General features: G+C 39.3%; 2 protein-coding genes across 2 annotated transcripts; one reads left to right on the top strand and one right to left on the bottom strand.

Moving 5' to 3' along the window:
- Nucleotides 1-1053: 1053 nt before the first annotated feature.
- LOC120110209 (LYR motif protein) lies at nt 1054-12688 on the bottom strand. Its single transcript, XM_039124544.3, has 2 exons — nt 11798-12688; nt 1054-1391 (listed from the first exon to the last, which is right to left on the bottom strand). Exons 1-2 carry the CDS (start codon nt 12495-12497, stop codon nt 1288-1290), a joined length of 804 nt encoding a protein of 267 aa, XP_038980472.3. The 5' UTR covers nt 12498-12688; the 3' UTR covers nt 1054-1287.
- A 6047-nt stretch (nt 12689-18735) lies between these two features.
- LOC103715301 (uncharacterized) lies at nt 18736-19361 on the top strand. Its single transcript, XM_008802887.6, has one exon. It carries the CDS (start codon nt 18864-18866, stop codon nt 19218-19220), a length of 357 nt encoding a protein of 118 aa, XP_008801109.1. The 5' UTR covers nt 18736-18863; the 3' UTR covers nt 19221-19361.
- Nucleotides 19362-22496: the final 3135 nt, after the last annotated feature.

A 22496-nucleotide genomic window follows, 5' to 3' on the forward strand; every position in this document is an offset into this window, starting at 1 on the left:
GCAAGGTTACGATGGATCAGGAATAGGCACAACCAAAATTCAATCCATATTTGAACTGGGTCAAAAAAAAAGACCCCAAACCCAATCCTATTCTACAAGGGTTTGGCCCACATCAGGCATAATATTGATTTTGGCAAATCCAACGGATTTTTTTGGGTCAATACAGGTTAATAATAGTTCCCAGACAAATCATAATAAATATGTACATATTTACTTATTTATCTCGTAAGCATATTATGAAATAAAATAATAGTATGCAAAGTGTAAACAGTATCAAAAACATGTGATAGATTTGATTGACATACATACATATCACAAAAGGAAAATCAATTTCATATTATTCAAGTACTGAAATATATAGGATACTTGCTTGGCATCTGTTATGGTCGGCTAGGATTCATATTTGAAACGTAACCCACCCTTAATCTCACTTTCACGTTCAACAATTGCTTGGTTTTCCTCAAAAATAGGATGACCACCTCTTATCTAGTGCGAGTATCGGTCAGCTTTTCACTGATGTACGTCCCATAACAGAGAAACAAGATAATATTAGACAATGTGACAGAGCGTATGAAATCATTACATAGGAGCAAATAAACCTTCCGTAATCTAACATCACATATATTTAATAAAAGTTTGTGTAATACATGAGAGATTAAGGCAGGTAAACAACTAAAACCACCAATAAGAGTACCATGGTAAATTGCGGACAGCCTTGTTACCTGCAGCAGGTTATCAAAACCAGAACAGAAGAATTCTCACAAGGTATGTTGAGAGAGCACAAGCCATGATACAACTTTGAAAATAGCATCTCTGCACGATATTTATACAAACAACAGTACAACGTCCTCTTTGCATCCATCAAACACCATGTCAGCATTTGTCAAATTTGGAAGAAAAAAAATGCAAAAAACACATCCTTTTTTTTTTCTTTTCTGTTTTTTCAAATATTTGTGTACTCAAGGAAGGAAACAAGAACAAGGAGAAACACAAGTAAGAGGGAAACCACAGATAAGAATTTGCTTGATCAAAATATTCCAGGTACACCACCAATTGATGCAATAATATCCATTTATATCAACTATTTCAGAGTCTGAATTAAAACTAGCATTGCAACTGATGGGTTCTAATATTATAATGAAAAAAAAACACAATGTTCTTTAATTACATCCAAACAATCAGCATGACTGCATTTGGCATTGGGTAACTATAACTAACTTCTGTTACATTAATCACGATTTAATCATTTCATGCAGCAAATTATAATAAGATGCTTCGTTATTATCTCTATGGAGCCATTGATCTCCAATCATGCTTCTTCCGCCTGCCTCTGTGGTGAGTCTTCTGCTCTGAAAATTTATTCTCACCTACAATTCCCATCTGATTGGTATCTGATAAAATTTGCAGGACAACTCAATGAAAGTTTCAAAAAAAATAACAGAGCAATAACATTGCATGATGAGAAAGCAATACCGAACTAGAATGCCTTGTAAAGCATAGAATCAATCATTGTACTATGCATGTACATGATTTTCTACGCCACACATCAAACTACATCCTGTTTATATGGAAATATAAATCTGCTAGGAAAGAAACCATCTTGCATACAGGGTTCATAAAAGATTACAGTTCATTTCTTGGGCATACTAACAAATTGATGGACAACAATTACAATATCTTAGAAGCAGATATTGCAAATCTCACTGTGTTTTATGGTCCAACATGTTCACATTGCACTATCACTTCTGTCTATTCATAAACAATAATTTTTTTATCCATTCAAGCACATTACTACACACATATCCACAGAAGATGAAGTCCTGCATACATAGGAAAATCCCATCTACTCACAGGCAAACCATCTACAGTCAAAGTAGTTGCTCTAGTCAGATATGGCATCAAAATCACATGAATGACTTAGTAGTCACAGTATTTTTTAAGGCGGTCCACCAAGCATGTAGGTAGGTCTACTACTTAGGACAAATCCATCAATTCAGTTAATTGTGTTGCATTAATATATAAATGTTATATTAGTTTACATGCTAAAAATAACCTTATTTCTTAATCAATGTGTATCTGTATGTTAACATCGATATTCGCTTAATAGTCATTTTAAGCGCAATAGATTAAACGCATCAAGTATATTTTTGCATGTCCAACGTATACTAGTATGGTATATAAACTCAAGACTCGCTCAGGTCTATGTGTTGCATGTAAGGGAACACTTGATTTATACATGGTTTATGCCCGCCAACCTCTTCTCACATGAACATACACATGTATATGATCCAACAATAGAAAGCAGCTACAGTATACATGCAGTCAAGAGATCACATGGTGCACATTCGATATGCATGCTGCATATGCAAGTGAATATGTGGTTACTATCTTTGAACTATTTAAAAATAAATCTAATACATCAGGTACAACAAACATAACAATAATGGTAACATTTTTTCATGGATGGATAATAACAATATTAATAACAATAATAACTAATAATTAGTGCTTTTTATTTAGTATCTAATACCTGACAGCAGTAATTATAGCATAATTAACATTTTAGCACCATTAATACTCGCATAACCATATTAAGCCCACTTGAAACCTATATCAAACTTAACAATCACCTTGAACCCACTTCACCTACATGGGCCCATATATGAGTGATATGAGTGGATTGTACATGTAGCTCCAGAATGCTAAACATAGTTGTATGATACAAAACAAACCACGTGTGGCTGTGAAATGCTACATGGAGAGAAGGGCATATAGGAAATGCGGGATGCACATGCGGGTGCATATGCAGCAGGTATGCATAGCATTTTAGATAACTAAATGATCCTTCTCTCATACTAGTATTTAGCATGCAAAATGCACATAAGATGAGAAACAGAGTGTCCTATTACTTAAAACCAAATAAATATCTATATTTTCAAGAGATGCATCTCTCTCTCTCTCTCTCTCTCTCTCTCTCTCTCTCACAGAGAAAAAAGTTGAGCAACAAGAGTTACACTCCTAAAACATTGGTGTATCTATAGGCACGTGGAAAATGGAGAGGACGGCAGAGAGAGAGAGAGAGCACCTGTGAAAACAAGGTTTCTCAAACCCGTCCCTTTTATTTATTTAACTTCATAAACGCACTACCTCTTTTGGCTCGTGCACTTCTCTTGTTCCTCTCCAAACTGGATTGTTGAGGCCCCCACCAGCGAATATTGGTGGCTTTACATTTCTTTTTCCTATTGTCACACTTGGGCTCAAGGCACAATTAAATAGAGAGCGAGAGAGATGTAGACAGCATTTGTTTTTTTTTTTAAAAAAAAGCCATAAGGCTTAGATTAAGCCATATGCCTGCCAAACAATTTTTAGAAAAGAGTTGCAAGGACTAGTTATTTCGATCAAACTTAGTGCAAGCATAGCAATTCCAAAGAAGAGATGTCATAAGCTATTTCCTCATCCACTCCTGTGTTCATTCTTCTTTTTTTTCGCGGGGGCAGGGGAAGAGGGGGGGTGGGTGGGCGTCGGGTGTGGGGAGTGGACAATAGATGAATATTCTTGTACTACCCTTGTTAGTCCCAAGGGATGGAGGAGGCTAGGTTAGCATGGTTATTAGTTCAAGGAAGCAAGGTGACCTTGCTTTTACAAAACATACTCAGCCTAGAGTTATTTAAAATTGTAGCCATACAGAAATAGGAATTACTGGTCAAATAACTATCCTCATAGTGATAATCATTCGCGTTCACTTTTCTTGTTCTGAACCAAATGCATACTTAAAGTTTGATGCATCAAAAAACTTTGGATGTCAGTGCAAGGAGAAGTGACCCAATATCATAGTATAGCAGGAGTTGGTCTACTCTCCTGGAAAGATTGTGGTCTCAATCTTATTATGGAGATGTTATATGAAGGATTCACATCAAGGTTCATTGAACTGGTACCGAAAGTCATACCAGCTGGCTACTAGTTTGATACGCTACCGGTACATACCATATCAACTTGAGGCATACTGGAACTAGGAGGAAGAGGGAGGAGGGGGCAGGAGAGAGAGGAGAGGGGGGCAAGAGAGAGAGAGAGAGAGAGAGAGAGAGAAAGGGACAAGAGTACCTCCCTGTAACATCATCGATAGCGATGGAACCTTAACCCTAGTGGTGAAGTCATTGTCGTGGAACCCTAACTGTTGGCATTGGCATCATCAACATCATCATGCAAAAGGAGTTGCAAGGGATCAAGAGAGAAGAGGGGAGACGAAAATTGGGACAGAGGGGGAGAGGAGAGAACGAAGAGGAGGATCAAAAGATAGGGTGAGAGAGGAAAGGTGAGGATTCAGAGAGGGGAGAGGAGAGGGCTTTATAAAAACCCTAGTCGAACCAGATTGACTAACTGAACGATCCCCATTCCCCACCAGTCTAATTCGGTATATTCTGAACCGCCTAATTCAAGACAGTTTGGTAGTTTTTGATTCACGCTATTAATTATGATCTACATCATAAAAAGTATTATGATATCAAATTCATGTGTTTTAGAGATCAGTTACCTATGCATCAAGTTTCAAAAAAAAATATTGCTTTAATGGTTTGATATGATGTTTTGCATGATTTAGGGTCTGGAAGCCCTCTCAAATCAAGTGAATTTTGGTATATACAAGCTTTCTGATATGTGGATCAAGATCAAGGTGTGGATTTCAATTTGTGCCTTCTCACATAGTTTAGCACGCTAAAGTTATGACCACATACATGCATAGGAGGCCTCAGAACCTCAAGATTTTTTGTTTATTAATAGTTTTCATCATGTAAATCATCACCAAAGGTATTAATTCTCAATTTTGAATGTCCATCGTTGATTTCGGATTGGTATGATTGAAGCCTCAACCCTTTTGAAAGTAGACGAACTCATACAACAATATAAGACTTTGGGTTCCTATACAGCAGCAGTGTGACACTATAAACTCCACTTCCATCCTTCCAAGTTCTAACTCTAATCCAACGATCATAGACTACTTAATATAATGACTAGTAAACAATCTGTCAACTCAAGTCCAAATAGTACATAGCGCATGCAATACACTTGTCTATTTCAAGAAAAAGGACAACACTTAATGGATGCTTAGATCAAATTAACCAGCAAAATTTGTGGGGTAGGATCCTCGGCCGTGAGAATTTTTTTTAGATGAGTAAATAGACTAGTATATATATATATTTGTAAATACTATCCAAAGATTTAGAAGTAAATAGGCTGCCATATATTAGTTTCTTCTCCCGTTGCCATATCTTCCACTCATTCCTTCTTTTATGTTGTTTCTTTTCCCTTTATTTGGACGAGGAATTTTTTTTGGAGGGGGACCAGGGACGGGTTGAGTTCATCATTCTTCTTTTTCCATGTATCCCAACCAACACACCAATCGTCCACCCAATCCATCTAAGCACCAACAAAATGGTCAAGGTTCTCCATCAGCTGGTGATTAACTGGTCACTTTGACAGCTCCATTTAAATCAAATCTTTGCATTAAATTATCACAGTCCTTTTAAAATCCACATTGCAGAAGTTTTAGAATTTTAGTATCTTTAACGATTACATCATAATAAAGAATCTTGTTCATTCCTCAAAATACCATGGCAAGATTATAATATTATGCATCACTACTTTTCATTTTAGTTTCTAGCCTCTTTTTTTTCAGGTCCTAGATATTTGTGTGGCTAATTCTCCATCCAATCCTTAAAACACTGGGCCCACTTCAGCAAAGTCATACAGGGGAATTATTATTTCTGGACAATCTGATACAACAGTTAATTTAGTAAATAAAATTTGTTGCCAATTAAGATGATGCTTTTCTTGTTCAAAAGCTTGTTTAAGCATGTTGGATGTACATGTACAGGCAACACACCGATGATGTTCAGGAAACTTACTCCCCTAATCTCTTACACATGCTCACAACATGGAAACATATTATTTTCAATCATGAAGAAAGATCTGAAGATTGTTTAAAACAGAACCACAGTAACATACTTTGGAAAGAGACTCGTTAGAGCGATCTGAAAATGCAGGACCTTCAACATAAATTTCCAAAAATAAAATAAAAAGAAATACTGGATACAGATATCTTATGCTGCTTGAAACTCAGCCAAGAACTGGCCAACCATGTATAGGTGGGCTTACCCTGAAGCTATTTGTGTAGAAACTCCCATAAAATGCTCAATGGTCAAAAGGAATTAAACAATTAACTAGACTGGATCACTGGGATTGAGACTTGAGAAGAATCCAAGCTATGGTCAATCAAGAAAGCCAAAAAGCGATGTAAGGTTAAACTCCGAACTGCTTTTGCTACACCTGTTCTACCATGGGAACAAAATCCTTGAGAAGCTACAAAAATAAAGAGGATCCTTGATACTTCATCATATATATAGAGAGATCTTCCAATCTCCTTTGACAATAAATACGACAGGATATGTTGCATGTTACTTTCAGAACAAAAAGAAAAACCATATCTTCCTTGAACCACATAAATAACATTGGATTTTACACCACAATAATATCTACTTCAATTTGCCTTAATGCAACTTATGAATGGTCATTGTACTTTGACATAAAGTTGGACTAAGGCCCTGTTTGGGGGAGCTTTTGGAGGGCCAAAAAGCACTTTCTGGCCCTCCAAAAGTACTTTTAGCTAAAAAATGGTGTTTGGTAAATTTTTTGAAAAGCTGTTTCAGCTTTTGCGGGAAGCTGAAAACAGCTTTTGGAATGAAGCTCCAATTTGGAGCTTTCCGAAAATGCTGTTTTCAGCTTTTTCGGAAAGCTGTATTTTTGACCAAAATACCCCCATGTAAAAAAAAAATTCCTCCCCAAAAAAGGTTCCTCACCGCCTGTTCCTCTCCCCACCGACCCGCCCACCCTCCCCCCGGCCCTGTTCCTCTCCCAAACCACCTCCCAACCCACCCGCACCCCTCCCCCCCGCATCACCGCCGCCGCTGCTGTGCCTCCCTCTCCCCCGCCGCCGCACCCCCTCCCTCTTCCCCGCCGCTGCAGTGCCCCGCCGCCGCACCCCCTCCCTCTCCCCCGCCGCTGCAGTGCCGCACCCCCTCCCTCTCCCCCGCCGCCGCACCCCCTCCCTCTCCCCCGCCGCTGCAGTGTCTCCCCGCTGCAGTGCCGCACCCCCTCCCTCTCCCCCGCCGCTGCACCCCGTCCCTCTCCCCCGCCGCCGTAGGGCCGCACCCCCTCCGGCGCCGTCGGCCACCGAGACTGCCGCCGGCCACGGCCCGGCCCCCTCCCGCGGCCGCCGTGGCCTGGCCCCCTTCCGGTGCTGCCGGGTGCGCGGGAGGAGAAGAACGGAGAAGGGGGCAGAGGAAGGAAGGAGAAGAAGAGAAGAAAAAAAGAAAAGGAAAAAAAAGAAGAAAAGAAAATAAAATAAAAGAAAAGAAAAGAAAAGAATAAATAAATAAATAAATAAATGCATAAATAAATATTTATATAAATGAATGAATGAATGAATAAATAAATAAGATAATAAATAAATATATTTCAATGGATAAAATAATAAATAAATAAATGCATAAATAAAAATATATATACGAATGAACGTATAAATAAATAAATATAAAGAAAAATAATGAGTGAGTGGCAAATAATCTGATCCTTATGATATTGATAAGTACGGTGAATTTGTCGCCATTGCAAATAGTTAAGTAAAAAGATAATCTATTAAACAGATAAATAGTTATTTATTGTTGTATTATACTATAAATATATTATTATATTACATTATATCATAATACATTAATATGTAATGTTAAATAATTTAATATTATGTTATATTATGAAAAATTAATTTATACTAATAATATATTATTTTATACCTTTATTATTGTATTATACTATACATATTATATTATATTACCTTATATCATAATACATTAATATGTTATTTTAAATAATTTAATATTATGTTATATTATGAGAAATTAATTAATACTAATAATTATATTACCATTATGCTATGCTATGCAATATCATATTACTATATTATAATAATAATATTTTATATTACAGTAATATTATACTATATCGTATATTATGTATTAATATATGTTATGTTTTATCATGCTCTATTGTATAATACTATGCAATGTCCTTTATGGTAATTTTGTCATATAAAAGTACTTTCTCAGTTTGTTTACCAAACATATGTTAAAGTGCCACAGCACTTTAAAAATATAGTTACCAAACAACAAACAGCTTTTTATAACAGCTCTACTTCAGACAGCTCTACTTCCAACAGCTCTACTTCCAACAGCTCTACTGCCAACAGCTCCCCCAAACAGGGCCTAAGGAAACAAAGAGGTCAGATGCTCAGTGTAAGGTAGAAAGCCACCTTTATAGAAAATGAAAACCTGTAATGAACCTCAAGTGTAGATTAGAGCACCCAATATGTGGAACTAGGCTCGTGATAGATACAGACTTACAGCTCTATTTTACAAATAAAAACAATCATCTTCTTTACCTTCATATTCCTGAATCAGTAGCTTTAATATGCATGGTATAGGGAGCAGATTTGGGTGCAAGAGAACCTAGCATATAAAGGAAAATACCTTGATCATAACAAATGTGTTTTCTCAGGGGCGTCTTCAGACTTTTGTCCTTCCAAATTTTATCAGAGACTAGTTCAAGTCTATGAGAGCTTCTTTAAATTCATCCATTTCTATCATCGCTTTAACACCCAACATTCCATCTTCACTAGCATTGATGACCTCTACATTGTCTAAAGTCTCATTGGTAATGGCAAATCATGCAACACACCAAAACCGAAAATCGTAGTGATTTATCTACTCTAATTATTATTACAACCCTTAGCAACAACCTGCAAAAAACTAATTGGGACAAGCATATCCAAACACCTGGAGCCTCACCCATCTCATCATAATTACTTCTCTAATTTCTTATCTCTCAATGTAATATTATCTGTGTCTTTGAGGCTGTCAATATAACTGTTTGGAGCACATTTTTCTTACTAACTAAAGATTACTCTTCTTGATCAGAATTCTTTTTTACCTGGCTCCAAAGCAAAAAAAGTTCTCCCTAGAGGAGAAATGACAATACCATATGGATACACCTTAATTACCACCTAATATATGTTTGACACACTACATAAGTATCATTTTATCTTTAAAAAAACTGTTTTAACACTGGATAGAGGCTGGCTGCATGACTGCATAAGGATGGAGACAATTTAGATACGTTTCAGCTTATCTCTTCTTGCATCTTATTTCTTATATATTTTATGCATTTTTTGTACTTTTCGTTTTGAATGATAACTTCGTTATTGACACAAATAGATCATCAATTTTTGCATTACTAATCATCATCAGTTACAGCTATATTTTTTTCTAATAAACTTGTCATCTATAAAGTAGATATATTTATATAAAAAAATATATAATTAATTACTGTAATGTCTGCACCACATTGGCATCCTATCTTACCAATATCCATTTTATCAGCATGTAATTATTATGTCATATATGTGCCCATGCTTCATAGATACCTAAGAAACAAAATACCCCCCATCTTAACTTTCTATCACAAAGAAAATATCCTTAGTTCTTTGTTCCTAACTATGCATTGTCACTTTTATAGAGTGACTCACTAGTTTAACAACATGAAATACAACGAGTACTCCATATATCACTTTCATTCTTGCAATTCATACCTAGATGCATCCCCATTGCAAGCAAAATTGAAAACCACATGGTACACCGATTCCAGTCAATGCCAACATCCATGCGAGCAATAAAAAAAGTTTGAATCGAAGGTAAAGTTTAAAACAGGCAAGCTTTTATAAAGGCATATTTCTGTGTACATTCAGTCATGAACAACTCATTTCAAAACCAATTTTGAAGTCTACAATCTTGTTTACAAATTTTGTACAAAAACTTAGAATTTTGCTTGTGATTTAGTGCAATGTTTTGTTCGAGTTGTATCTATGACCTTTTCAGTTTTATGTTAATATGTAACTTTTATGCTTATCAATGGCTAGGGTAGATGTGAAAATGAATTAATGATTAGCATGGGTTCAAAGTTTTAAGTGACAATGTATCTATTAACTAAATATGCAGGGATAGTATCATAAGACCAACCCCATGAAAACTAAAACTGAATCAAAATGGTGTAGTTTTTTTAAAAAGAATTCATTATTCAAGCTTCTTCTTATTGGGATGGAATACTCTCTTTTCTAGTTTCTTTTCTAAGCGCCAAACTAAGACTATTACTTGGTTATAAGACTTCTTATTAAGTATACATCTTAAATTCTTGCAGAAATTCATTTATAAAAGAAAATATTTAGGCTTAATGTCAGGAGATCATGTGCATCAGGCAAATTCATCATCTTCTTCCTCTTCATCTACTTTGTTGAAATATCCAAAAATTATCAATCAATTGAATAGTATGAGCTCAACTCCCATTATTCCTTAGAAAGATGTCTAATAGGAAAATGCGATAAGCAATAGGGAATCAATTGCTATATTGAACCATGAAAAAATTCCTCAATAATTTCAAATTAAACAATGCAATAGACGGAGGTCACAAATAGACCATCAAATTAATTCAAACTTTCGACAAAGTCCACGAAGACTCTTCCTGAAAGCTAAGGACCTTCATACATAACAAAAACAGAATTTTAATTGGGCTTGTGAATCATAAAAGCTAACAATTCAACAGGTCTGTGTGAAGACATAATAAAAAAGAGATTTCATGGCTAGTTCAATGTAACAGACACATACCATATGGAAGGCCACATAATAGATCAATTCACTCTTATCAGATCCTGCAATTAAGGACAACATACTCCCAATTTCTTAATCACTTGAAACTTATTCTTAGTCTTAGGTGTCTGCCCTGAGCCAGGATAGGAGTGTAAATCAAATAAGGAGTGTATGTGACACATGGAGTCATCGTTTAAGTCTGAAGCAGCTCAATGCCAGAAATCAATCATTAATAATTTGGTTCAAAAGCAAATGTAAACATCTGTGCAAGATAAATCAGTCAGCATAAGCTGATGAATTCAAGAAATCATTTCCTTTTGGTCAAGCAAGAATTTTTCATGCTGATTTTCGACCAGATAGATTTTCTTAATGAACTTTCATGGGATATATCACTGTAAACAACATGATTGGCCTTAAAGACCACTATGGGAGTACATGTAGCAGTATGGCACCCTTCTCTTCTTTTGAGTTTCAATGGATCTCCTTCTTTTCATGCCCATGAGACATAATGTAAGCTCATGGTTAGAATATGTGTTAGATTTCCTAGCATTCACTTGCACTAGTAACTGTGAACCCATTGATATAGCAACCAGTTATAGTTAATACGTTTAAAAATAAAAGAGATGATCTCCTCTTGTATTAATCTTTTTGGGCAAACTTTATAAATTCTAACTTCTCTTTCTTCTTTCCACTACTGTTCTTTACTAAGAGCTCATCACGCATGTTCCAATCATAGATTCTTGTACATGTTGCTTTGGGCAGACGCCGCAGACATCACTGTTCGTCATCAGTCACATGAAATCTACAACAGCTTTAAAATCAACCAAAGAAATGCAAAGATCCGAGCAATAAAATTGTAAAGCTTCTGGAATATACAATAAACAAAAGATCTTTACATCTTTGCTGGTTTAAACAACAGATTGTTTAAATCTTCTAGCTATAAATATATTTGATAACATAAAAAATCATTCCTTCAAAGATTACAATACCCAGTTATCTCTAATTTGTCACAATATAATCAAAGCAGCAGAGAATGGGTCAAAAGGCCTTACCTCCAAACATTTCGCCCCAAAATAACTGCCGCCCATCCTCATCCTCCTCATCAAACTCATCGTCATAGCCAAGCTCGCCATCGCCCCTGTACCCCGGTTCACTGCCATACCCGGACTCATTCCCCTGCGATTCCAGAGCCCCAGCCCCTCCTCCGCCCTGAAACGACCCGAATCCGGAGCTCTCCCTCTCCAACCCACCTCCCCCCGCGACCTCCCTGCTCTCCTTCCTCGAGATCCGCGCCTCGCTGACGTCCGACCCCCAGCTCCCATCCCCGTTCAAGAACAGCTCCCCGCTGGAGTCCGTGCCCCCGGCCGCGAGTGGAAAATCAGAGCAGGTGGCGTATGCCGCCGATGCGCTGCCCCGTCGGCGGGTGCCGCTCCGGTCGCTGCTCCGACCGGACACCGACCGGGACCCCCTGCGGCGGCGCTTCCGGGCGAGCCACCGGAAGCTCTCCTCCCGAGGGCGGGGCGGAGGGTCGTCGAAGAGGCTGAGACGGGAGAGGTCAATGGAGTCGGCGGCGGTGGAGGGGATAGGAGCGGTGGAGCGATCGGGGCGGCAGGGTTTCTTGGCGTGGAAGGGGTAGGGCTTGGAGGAGGAGGGATCAACGCCGCGGCTTTGGAGCTGGAAGGGCTTCCAGGCGTGGAGCTGGAGGGCGCACGACTCCACGGCGTGCCGGGAATTCACCGCCCGGGGCGTCATCGCCGGCGACAATCGGGCATTCTCTCTCTATCCCTGCAATCTTGAAGAAGCAGTTACGGTTAGGGTTAGGGTTTTTAAGGAGGAGGGGAGAGATAGGGGTGGGTTTTGGAGAGGTTTGCAACGAATCCGGCGAGGAGAGGAGGAAGAGGGGTTGAGCCTTTCGTTTTCCGCAAGGACCAGACAAGGAGAACAGGATGGGTTCATTATATCTCGATGTACGGGTTTCCGCTTATATTTCGTATAAGGATAGGAAGGATCCACCGTTGGTTTCGATGCCTAGGAAAATCTTGACCGGACATGTTTTGTACGTACAGTTCATATTTGAGTGCGTTGTCTGCTCAGCAGGAGAGCCGGCGATTTTTCACAGAAAACTGATGGGACCGAGAAACTGGTCTTGAGACAGTAACTCGGATATGAAAAGTATGGGACCCAACGGTACTTGTGGTGTCTTCGTAAATGGGTTTCTCGTTTGTCAGTTTATTTAGTCATAAGTTTTTATAATTTAGGAGACCGCGCGAGGTGTTGGATCCGTTCGATCTTCTTATGGGCATAGATCGACGTGGGTCAGGACGGTGGATGTGATGGACTAATTTGTAAAATATAAGGGTATTTTTGGTATATAAGTCTCAGTGTGGGGGTTGCGTTAGACACGTGTGACGTGTTTGATGGATTGATTCAGCCCGACAGGATAAATGTGCCTCACTGGATGGCGCCTGTGGGGCAACACGGGAAACTTGGCTTTCAGATAATCTACGCGGGCCTCTTTTTTTTTTTTTTTTTTTTTTTTTTTTTTGCTAAAGAAAAGGGGTAGGGGGGAGGAAGGGACAAGCCCACCCCCGCATAGCAGCCCCCACTGGGCCCCCGCCCCGCCAGGAGAATGTTCGATGCGGGCAGAAATGGCCGTGTGTTGGGCACCCCGACCGGTTTTACTCATATCCTCCCCACCCGTGGGCCCGGCTCAGCTACTCCTCTGAGCTCTGGCTCGAGTCCCACGTGTGAGTACGTCACACCCGGCACCACCCCGGCTACTAGCGGTTCAAGAGCGGTCCTACACCACAAGTCCAAGCAGTGGCCAAAGTAGTGAGCTCCGGTCCACAATTTAATCGTCGCCGCAGCGATTCGAACTTGGGACCTTGTGGTTAGAATTGCTGCCTAGTACCACTAGGCTACCGCCTTGGTGGCATCTACGCGGGCCTTCACTAGACCACTAAATATACAAATATATGACCTAAGAACTGTAGGATAAAAACAAATTTATTCTTTAGAAACTTAAATACCTCTTAAACTAAAAAACCAATTAACTAAAAAAAAACAGATAACTACGCATGTATCCCGCGGTCTGTCGTATTATTAGTCTTTTTTATGATCGACCATAATGCTTCATTGTCCATTATCATCATGATCATCAAGAGTCATATATAATCATATTAGATTCAAGGAGACATTGCGATTGCATCTACCCACCCCTAATCCACTGCAGATTTTAGAATGAAGATCTATATTTGCCATTAACTCTAAATGGGTTGGATAAAACCCGCACTATTAGGATTGGTTGGGTCGGATATTTAGTAGGGCAAAAAAAACTACCATCCATAAAGATAGAAGCTAGGGTAGGAAGTGGGCTAGGTTGTGCTGGACCACGTCTCTATCTGGGCCCAACCTGAAAATGTTTTCGAGCTTTGAGCCAGCCTAAAATTTGAAAAAAAAGGTTAGGCTCAAGCCTAAAGCATAAACACCTAACTAGAGGAAGGCCTTGTTTGGGGGAGCTTTTGGAGGGCCAGAAAGCACTTTCTGGTCCTCCAAAAGTACTTTTAGATGAAAAACTGTGTTTGGTAAATTTTTCAAAAAACTGTTTCAGCTTTTGCGGGAAGCTGAAAACAGCTTTTGGAAGGAAGCTCCAATTTGGAACTTTTGGGAGGAAGCTGTTTCAGCTTTTTCGGAAAGCTGTATTTTTGACAAAAATTTCAATATTAAAATAACATAATTACATAGTTTGTCCCTTTATAAACCTAAAAATTTGCTGGAGCCAAGAACCCTAACCGTCAGACTCTCTTCCGTAAGAAAAGGTATTTTTCTTTTCAATTTGTGTATGCATCTCTTGAACCACATTTTAGAAGAAAAAAAATTTAATCCTTCTCCATACCTTCCAAAATCAATCTATTGTTTTTTTTTTATCATCAACCTCGCGGCCCACGCTGAGGTCCTTCTCGAGCATGGACCACGAAGAAGAGCCCCTGGACCGTGAAAAATTATTTTATGGGAAATTATTAGAAATTATTATGGAAAATTATTTTATACTAATAATTATAATATTTTATACCTTTATTTTTGTATTATACTATAAATATAATATCATATTATATTATATCATAATACATTAATATGTTATGTTAAATAATTTAATATTATGTTATATTATGGAAATTTATTTTATACTAATAATTATAATATTTTATACCTTTATTTTTGTATTATACTATAAATATAATATCATATTATATTATATCATAATACATTAATATGTTATGTTAAATAATTTAATATTATGTTATATTATAGAAAATTAATTTATACTAATAATTATAATATTTTATACCTTTATTATTGTATTATACTATAAATATTATATTATATTACATTACATTATAATACATTAATATGTTATTTTAAATAATTTAATATTATGTTATATTATGGAAAATTAATTTATAATAATAATTATAATATTTTATACCTTTATTATTGTATTATACTATAAATATTGTATTATATTACATTACATTATAATACATTATTATGTTATTTTAAATAATTTAATATTATGTTATATTATGAAAAATTAATTTATACTAATAATTATAATATTTTATACTTTTATGATTGTATTATACTATAAATATAATATATATTACATTATATCATAATACATTAATATGTTATGTTAAATAATTTAATATTATGTTATATTACCAAATATTAGTTTACTCTAATAATTATATTACTATTATGCTATATTAACATAATATTATTTCTTATTGCAATAATATTATACTATATCGTATATTTATGTATTAATTTATATTATGTTTTATTATGTTCTGTTGTATAATATTATGCAATGTCCTTTATGGTAATTTTGTCATACAAAAGTAGACTAAACACAAAACAAAGTACTATAGCACTTTACGAATGTAGTTACCAAACAGCAAACAGCTTTTTATAACAGCTCTACTTCAGACAGCTCTACTTCCAACAACTCTACTTCCAACAACTCTACTGCCAACAGCTCTCCCAAACAAGGCCTAAGCCCAAAAAAGTGAAGCCCGGTGTGGATGAATCCTTTTCCAATCTTAACACGTGCTTCGAGAATTCAGAAGATAGAGAAGCTTTCGGTGCTCCATTGTCCCATGGTCCAGCTCCTTCCTTCCATAGAACCTATTGGAGATATTGGAACCCTAAAAATAAGAGAGAGAGAGAGAGAGAGAGAGAGAGAGAGAGAGAGGGAGGGAGAGATTGGAGTTTCCTGCTTCAGTTCGAGAGAAAAAATCATAGTCATTGAGGCATAAAAAATATTGGGAGTTATATTCGTCTCTTTACTGTTGGCTCCGAGTTACTGTCGGATATTGATGGCATGATTGGTGTTGTTTCTGGTGATGGAGAGGACTTGGGCAATGTTATCATTAGTTTCAAGCTTATTGGACTATAAATAAGATATCGCTCAAATATAGCATCGTTATCCTCCTAGAGGACAGAGCCAAAACGCATATCGATGGATTATAAGTTCCATCGTTATAGTCACCTGAACTGGACCCGCTGAGCAGGATTCTCGCAAAAGCCAAGGTCATGGGTGGCCTACACACTGGGTAGTCCATTGGTAAGAACTCAGTGCTCAACCGTGCCTATATGCTAGCTGAAACCAATCTTCCCTTATTTACGATAAACCCCAAAAAATACTTCTAGCTAGAGAGATCTTCATTAGGTAGAACTTGGGCTAAACTTTGGTTGAGCTTCTCATCTTCTCTAGAGAAGCTCCAATCGAACGGATAGAGCAGATGGTCCAACTACAGAACTTCTTTTTCATTACTTTCATGGTCGTGCCTCGATTCGTCAGTAGAGATGTTCCCACTACCGGTGCTCAAGTTGTCTCCATCGTCTAAAACAACAAATCAGGTCTCCTCGATCTCTTACGTGGTCTCCAATGGCTACCATAATATCATGGAGAAGTTTGGGAGGGAGAAAGGGATCGAGAGGCAGAGGCATGGTTTGGTGGCCTGGGCCGATTTTGGGACTCTGTAGCATGAGTGGCTAAATAAAGGGAGGGGAGGAGGGGTGAGGGTTAGGTTTAGGTAGGTGTGGTTGAGTGGGTCGGGTGGCTTTAGCAGAGACCTGGTTTGGGGTTGGGTACCAAGTTTGGGCGTTCGAGCCTTAAGTTGGGCTCAAGCTTCAGACTAGACTCGGGATATGTCAAGCATTGACCCAATCCTGGCATGAAATTTAATTACACTCTATATTTAGCCAAAGACCAACCTGGATTTGTCGGGTCTGATCATAAGCTATCCTTCTGCGATGACCCTCAGCCCAAATAGAACGGTACAGGCGAGCATACGGAAGACACTGACGTAGAATTTTTAAGTTCAATCGTGGGATTTTTAAAGTTCCACCGTTTCGTCACATCGTCGTCGTCTATTAATCGCTTTCGACGTCAACTGCCGGTCGAAGTCCACTCAGACTAGCACTTATTTCAGGTCACGAGCATGGTGCGTGGGGCGCGTGGAATAGATATCCCGTGACTTTTGGATCATGTCGATTCAGTCTCACCATCCATTGTCGATCAAATCTTTTTCCCCTCGTATTAAAAAGTTCCATAGATCTCAAAGAACGTCTAACTCCCTTTTGGGATCCATGTTCTTTTTTAGTCTCTCTCTTGGACTCTAATTCTAAAACTAAACTTTGATTGAGCTATTAAAATACTGACATCATCATGCTAGGCTACTCATGCATACAAAATACAGAGAGACCAAATGCGCCACAAACTGGATGTCTTTTTATGCGACTCATCATTTCGAAGGTGTTAACTGGAATAGACACAACTCTATCCCATCTTCTTTGCCCTTTCTGCTTCTTTCTGAATTTATGGACTATATTGATACTCATTGTTTGTGATTCGCCGATGTAAAAAAAACAAAAAAAAAATCTGACAGCAAGAGCAAGTTATAGGCTTAGAAATTGTAATGCTAATTGCTCGCTGCCTCATTATACCGTTTCTTATGCTGAGTTCCACAAATAGGAGCAATTAACAAATTGGACCTCCACTGGAATGCAATTACCGTTACACACACAATAATCAAACCCCATTAAATATATTATATATAGGAGAGTTTCGAAGAATAATGCCATGCTTTATTGTCCGTGCATATATTAAATATTGTCGCAGATACACTATTTTTTTTTGCTAGGACAAAAGGAGAAGAGGGGATGGAAATTAATTCTACCTGCGTAGCAGCTTCCACTGGGCCTCCCTTCCACCAGAAAATATCCGATATGGATAGACAATGTGCTCATACCCTCTCCGACCCATGGAGAGCCCTACCAACGTGGCAGCCCCTTCTACGTATGAGTACGTCACTCCAGCACCACCTCAATACCGGCGGACTAGATGGCGGCTTCATCGGACAAACCAGACGAGGGGCATCCGATTCCTGCATTTAATTAACGCCAGCGTGTTCCGAACCTGGGCTACTCCGGTGAACTTTTAGCCCCATTCCAACCGTTCTACCACCTTGGTGGTCAGTTCCACTAGTTTACATGCTTCTTTGGCTGCATGAATAAAAGGTATATATATTTCAAGCAAATAAAATTAATCTGAATTTCCAAGACTGCTTTCAATAATTTCTTGTCTCATTAGTAGAACTCGTTCCACCTTTTGTAGGTTAAAAGCTGGTTGGGAGGAAGTTGGCGTGTTTGTCCCTTCTTCAAGTAGTTTGAAATCTGCGTGACTCTATTTTCTATTCTTGTGATCTCCATCTTCCATCACATGCACCCTCACCCCCACCCCATGTGCCTCCTACCTTCGTTTCAAATCACCTACTACCCAACATTCAAATACCCATCCCGTTTCCCCTTTGAAACACAACGAATCAAAACAAAACACCTCATTCACCTTCTTTTTTATTTTTTTAAAAAGAAAACCTTATTCACTTCTCTTATCTCTCTCTCTCTATATATATATAAGTTGGAGGCCAGGACAATGCAACGAAGCCCCACAGCGCCCCTCTCTCTCTCTCTCTCCCCTGTACTTATATAGTCACCTCTTTCTCATTCTCACACGGAAAGAGAGATAAAGAGAAAGGCAAGAGAAGGGAGATCATGATGGCGGAGGAAGGAAGAGGAGCGCCGCACGGTGTGCTATTAGCAGTGGTGGTAGGAGTGGTGGTGGCAGTGCCGTTCCTCCTTGGCGACGGCGGCGAAGCACTGTTAGAAGCTATCTCCGAACTCGTAACTCCCGCGGGGCTTCTACTCCTCCCAGTTACTCTCATACTTGTAATCAGGTTCTTGTCGTCGGACCGCGGCACCGCCTTCTCCGACATCTTCTCCTTCGGCTCCCCGGACTCCATCCACCGCGTCGGCGGGTCTCCTATCGGCGTCGCGCTCGTCTTGCTCCTCCTCCTCTTCCTCCTCTACAACCGCATCTCCCTCTTCGGCGGCGACGATGAGGGCGAGTAACCAACGCTGTAAAATTACCATATTGCCCGCAGTATATCCACTGGGATTAGGGGCTTTCTTGTCATTTCAGCCATGCGGCTTCATGTGTAAGTCTTCGCTTCTCTATGTCATGATGTAGATTACTGCATTTGCCAGGGTTTACTCTGAAGCCTTAGCTTTTTCTTTTTGTCGTTTTACGTGGGGAGGGACGCGCTTTTGGAACCAAAACTGCGACTCTTTTCTTTTGGTCATCTTTAGCCCAGGGAAAGAAGATGGAGAGAGGGAGCTTTTGAAAGGGGTGGAGCCCGTTTACTTTTTTTTGGGTCTCGCGTGATGGGTGGGCGTGTCGGTCTGAGATCCGATCGGACGGTCAGTGGGGCTCGCACGGCGGATGTGCGTCAGAAATGGCCCCACCAACTGGGGCTTCGAGCCATTCAGCGCGGTAACCGCGTCTGCGGTCCGCGACCGGGTGCGAGCGTGTCTCCCGAGGGTCGGTGGGCATTGAACCTTTTTCTAAATGCAAGCCAAGCTGTGGGCAGTGGGAGCAGTTTTATTTTATTTATTTTACCCTGGAGATTTACTGGCCCAAGATGATGCCGGGGAAACACGTATCTGGGAGTAATCTGGTTACCTGCGTCTCTAGCATATATGGGAGTTACTTGGATGAGAAGGATGCTAGGAGTAGACTATATCATTTTGAAGGGAGACTCGGCTACTGTTACTAAGCAGATTCACGATGTTGGATGATAGAGCGATGACTACCCCCTACTCAAGATGTTGGACGATAGGATGATGACCACCCCCTACTCAAGATGTTAAACGATAGGACGATGGCCACCCCCTACTCAAGGACATTCAGAGCTTGGTAGCTAGCTGTACCTCATTTTAGATTGCTCATGTGTTTCAGGAGGCAAACACGGCAGCAAACTGGGTGGCTTTCTGTGCTGCTCATTACTCCGGAAAGATTTTATGGATAGGGACTATCCTTGCCCTCTTATCTTTATGCACTCTTATTTTTTTTAACGCTAAGAGTAAAAATCATGTCAGGCTAATGTGAGCTACTGTAGTACCCAAAAAAAAATACTGCAATACTCTTAGCTTGACGAGAACATTAGGGTTTGAACGAAAGGAGGATATAAAGACCCATAATTTTTGCCTGACGAGGATGTCATTGCTTGAACGAAAGAGTATATGAAGATGTATAATCTTAGTTTGACGAGAATGTTAGGGTTTGAACGAGAACCTGTATGTATGCACCATGCCTACCCATCTGCGGATATCACAGATGTGGTCGTTAGATGGTCCAGCTTTTTTATGACTATAGTGAACAGAAAATGTCCCATGCCCTTTCTCGGAATATAATGATTAGCATAATGATTATAATGTTAACAAGCACATAATTTGATCATTCTAATCTAGTCCTATGGATTCACCAATGTTACTCTTGCATGCTAGAATCCTACGGAGTTTGTTGATGGATTCCAAGTTAATGCATTCAGTCGTAACGATAGCTGTGCGTTGCCGAACCTTGCAATGTGGTTCAGGAAAAGAATATTAAAAAACTATGGAAATAGAAAAAAAATCATTCTCTCTTGCTTGTGTTTGAGACGGAGCTCCACAATTGATTGTGTACAACAAAAGGTTGGTATTGAATATCCCGCCCTCATCGAACTGAACGTCTAACCTTCCCGCATTTGAAGACAGACTAATGTTTAACACCTCCTGCTTTCATAGAGATGTTTTCTTCTCTGATGAGGGACGGGAGTCGACTGACTGACAAAGAACTGACAGAAGGGGGAAAAGAGGAGTGAGACCATTCGACGGAGTTGGAAAGGACTTCGCTAATCATAATAAGGTTGACTAGTGGCTGAACTGCCAAAAGGGAGATCTTTGGGGTTTCATAACATCAAATTGAGACTTTTCATTGAAAAGTCCCCGCCATTCTTAGCCTTGATAAACGGAATCAATTCAAGGCAACACTATTAGCTCATTCAAAGATCTAGAGAACAATCAACTACACTACTACCTCTTTGGCGAGTATCTGAAGTCGGTTTCATAGTTCTTGCAAGACTCATCTAAGCAGATTTGTCCTCAAGTAGTACAAAGTCATGAGATACATTAAAATTGTATTGAAACTAAGTGCTCGCAGATATGCCGTTCCAATTTAAGCTTCCAAATAGAAGGGTAGTGATGGATAATTGGATAGGGGTAGCTAGTTAACAGGGGAATGAATATTGATACAAACGCTTGCATTATACATGGCAAACCATAGTACTCATCTCAGGAAAATAGTGACTCCAGTCTCCAGTGGATCTCTGCTAATTTTCTTAAATTTGTGACTGATGGAAGAAATAAACTGCAGGTATACTCAAACGAAGAAGCAACTCTTCTGTCATGCAGTCTTTCATCATCCTTTCCTGCAAGACATTCAAATGACATTTGCAAGCCTAGTGTAGTATATGGGTATAATGTTGCTTGGAAAACCCAGACAAACGAGGTCTTCAAACTTTTCCTTTATATGGGAGGTGATTGCTTCCCAATTTTCTTTTTCCATGAACAGAAATTGGATAAAAGCTGCGATGTTCTTCAACCAAGTGGTGCTTGCCACAGAAAACATCTTTCTGCCCAAAATGACCTGACTTCCTTGAAGCTCCGATCTTCATATTGCTTCTTCTTTCATCCTTTCCTATTCTATAATTCTAGTTACTAATTGTTGTGGTTGAAACTTGGCCTGAGGGTGACCACGCCGGAAGAAGCCGAGAAGACGCTGGCGGTGATGAGGAAAGAGAACCACCTCCTGCGCTGTGGGATACCTGTACAAAGTCTTGGCCGAAGATTCCGGCAAAGGCTCTCCTGTGGCTAAGTTAGTCGGATTTTTGGAGAGATTTCTAAGTGCCTTGGATGGCCTCTTATCACTTGATAATGCTTGCAATAGTTTATAATAACTTACCGAGGGCCTTTCCCTACCCTTTTTTTATAGGGTGAGGGTCTCGGCCGTTACATGAAATTTCGGATCGATTTGTGATCAGCTGGCCATCAATTAGAGGCGGCGTACAGCACGGAGATCAATCCCGCGGGTAGAGAATTCAGAAGATATCTTTTCTGATTTGCTCTGAGAGTCCGCCACGTTGTTCCAAATGAAAGTGCTCGAGAAAGCTCTTTAATGTGTTGTGCGCGCACTCACTCCGAGGCGTTACCTGGTGGTATACGAGGGGCCAATCATCAATGCCCTGCCCCTCGATGCGGCCGTCATAAATGACCGGCCTTTAACACCGCGATCCAGAAAGATCTGCTGAG

The sequence above is a fragment of the Phoenix dactylifera genome, chromosome 8 (genome assembly GCF_051530095.1).
Source record: "Phoenix dactylifera cultivar Ajwa chromosome 8, Ajwa_hap1_PhDact_Kaust_v1.1, whole genome shotgun sequence".
Lineage (NCBI taxonomy): Eukaryota > Viridiplantae > Streptophyta > Magnoliopsida > Arecales > Arecaceae > Phoenix > Phoenix dactylifera.

Bases quoted from the DNA above. Each gene is read 5' to 3' on its own strand.
- LOC120110209 (XM_039124544.3), bottom strand. From the start codon at position 12,497: ATGACGCCCCGGGCGGTGAATTCCCGGCACGCCGTGGAGTCGTGCGCC. The intron at 1,392-11,797 runs GTAAGGCCTTTT...AAATTTTATCAG, and splicing joins TTGGGGCGAAATGTTTGGAG to ATACCAATCAGATGGGAATT.
- LOC103715301 (XM_008802887.6), top strand. From the start codon at position 18,864: ATGATGGCGGAGGAAGGAAGAGGAGCGCCGCACGGTGTGCTATTAGCA.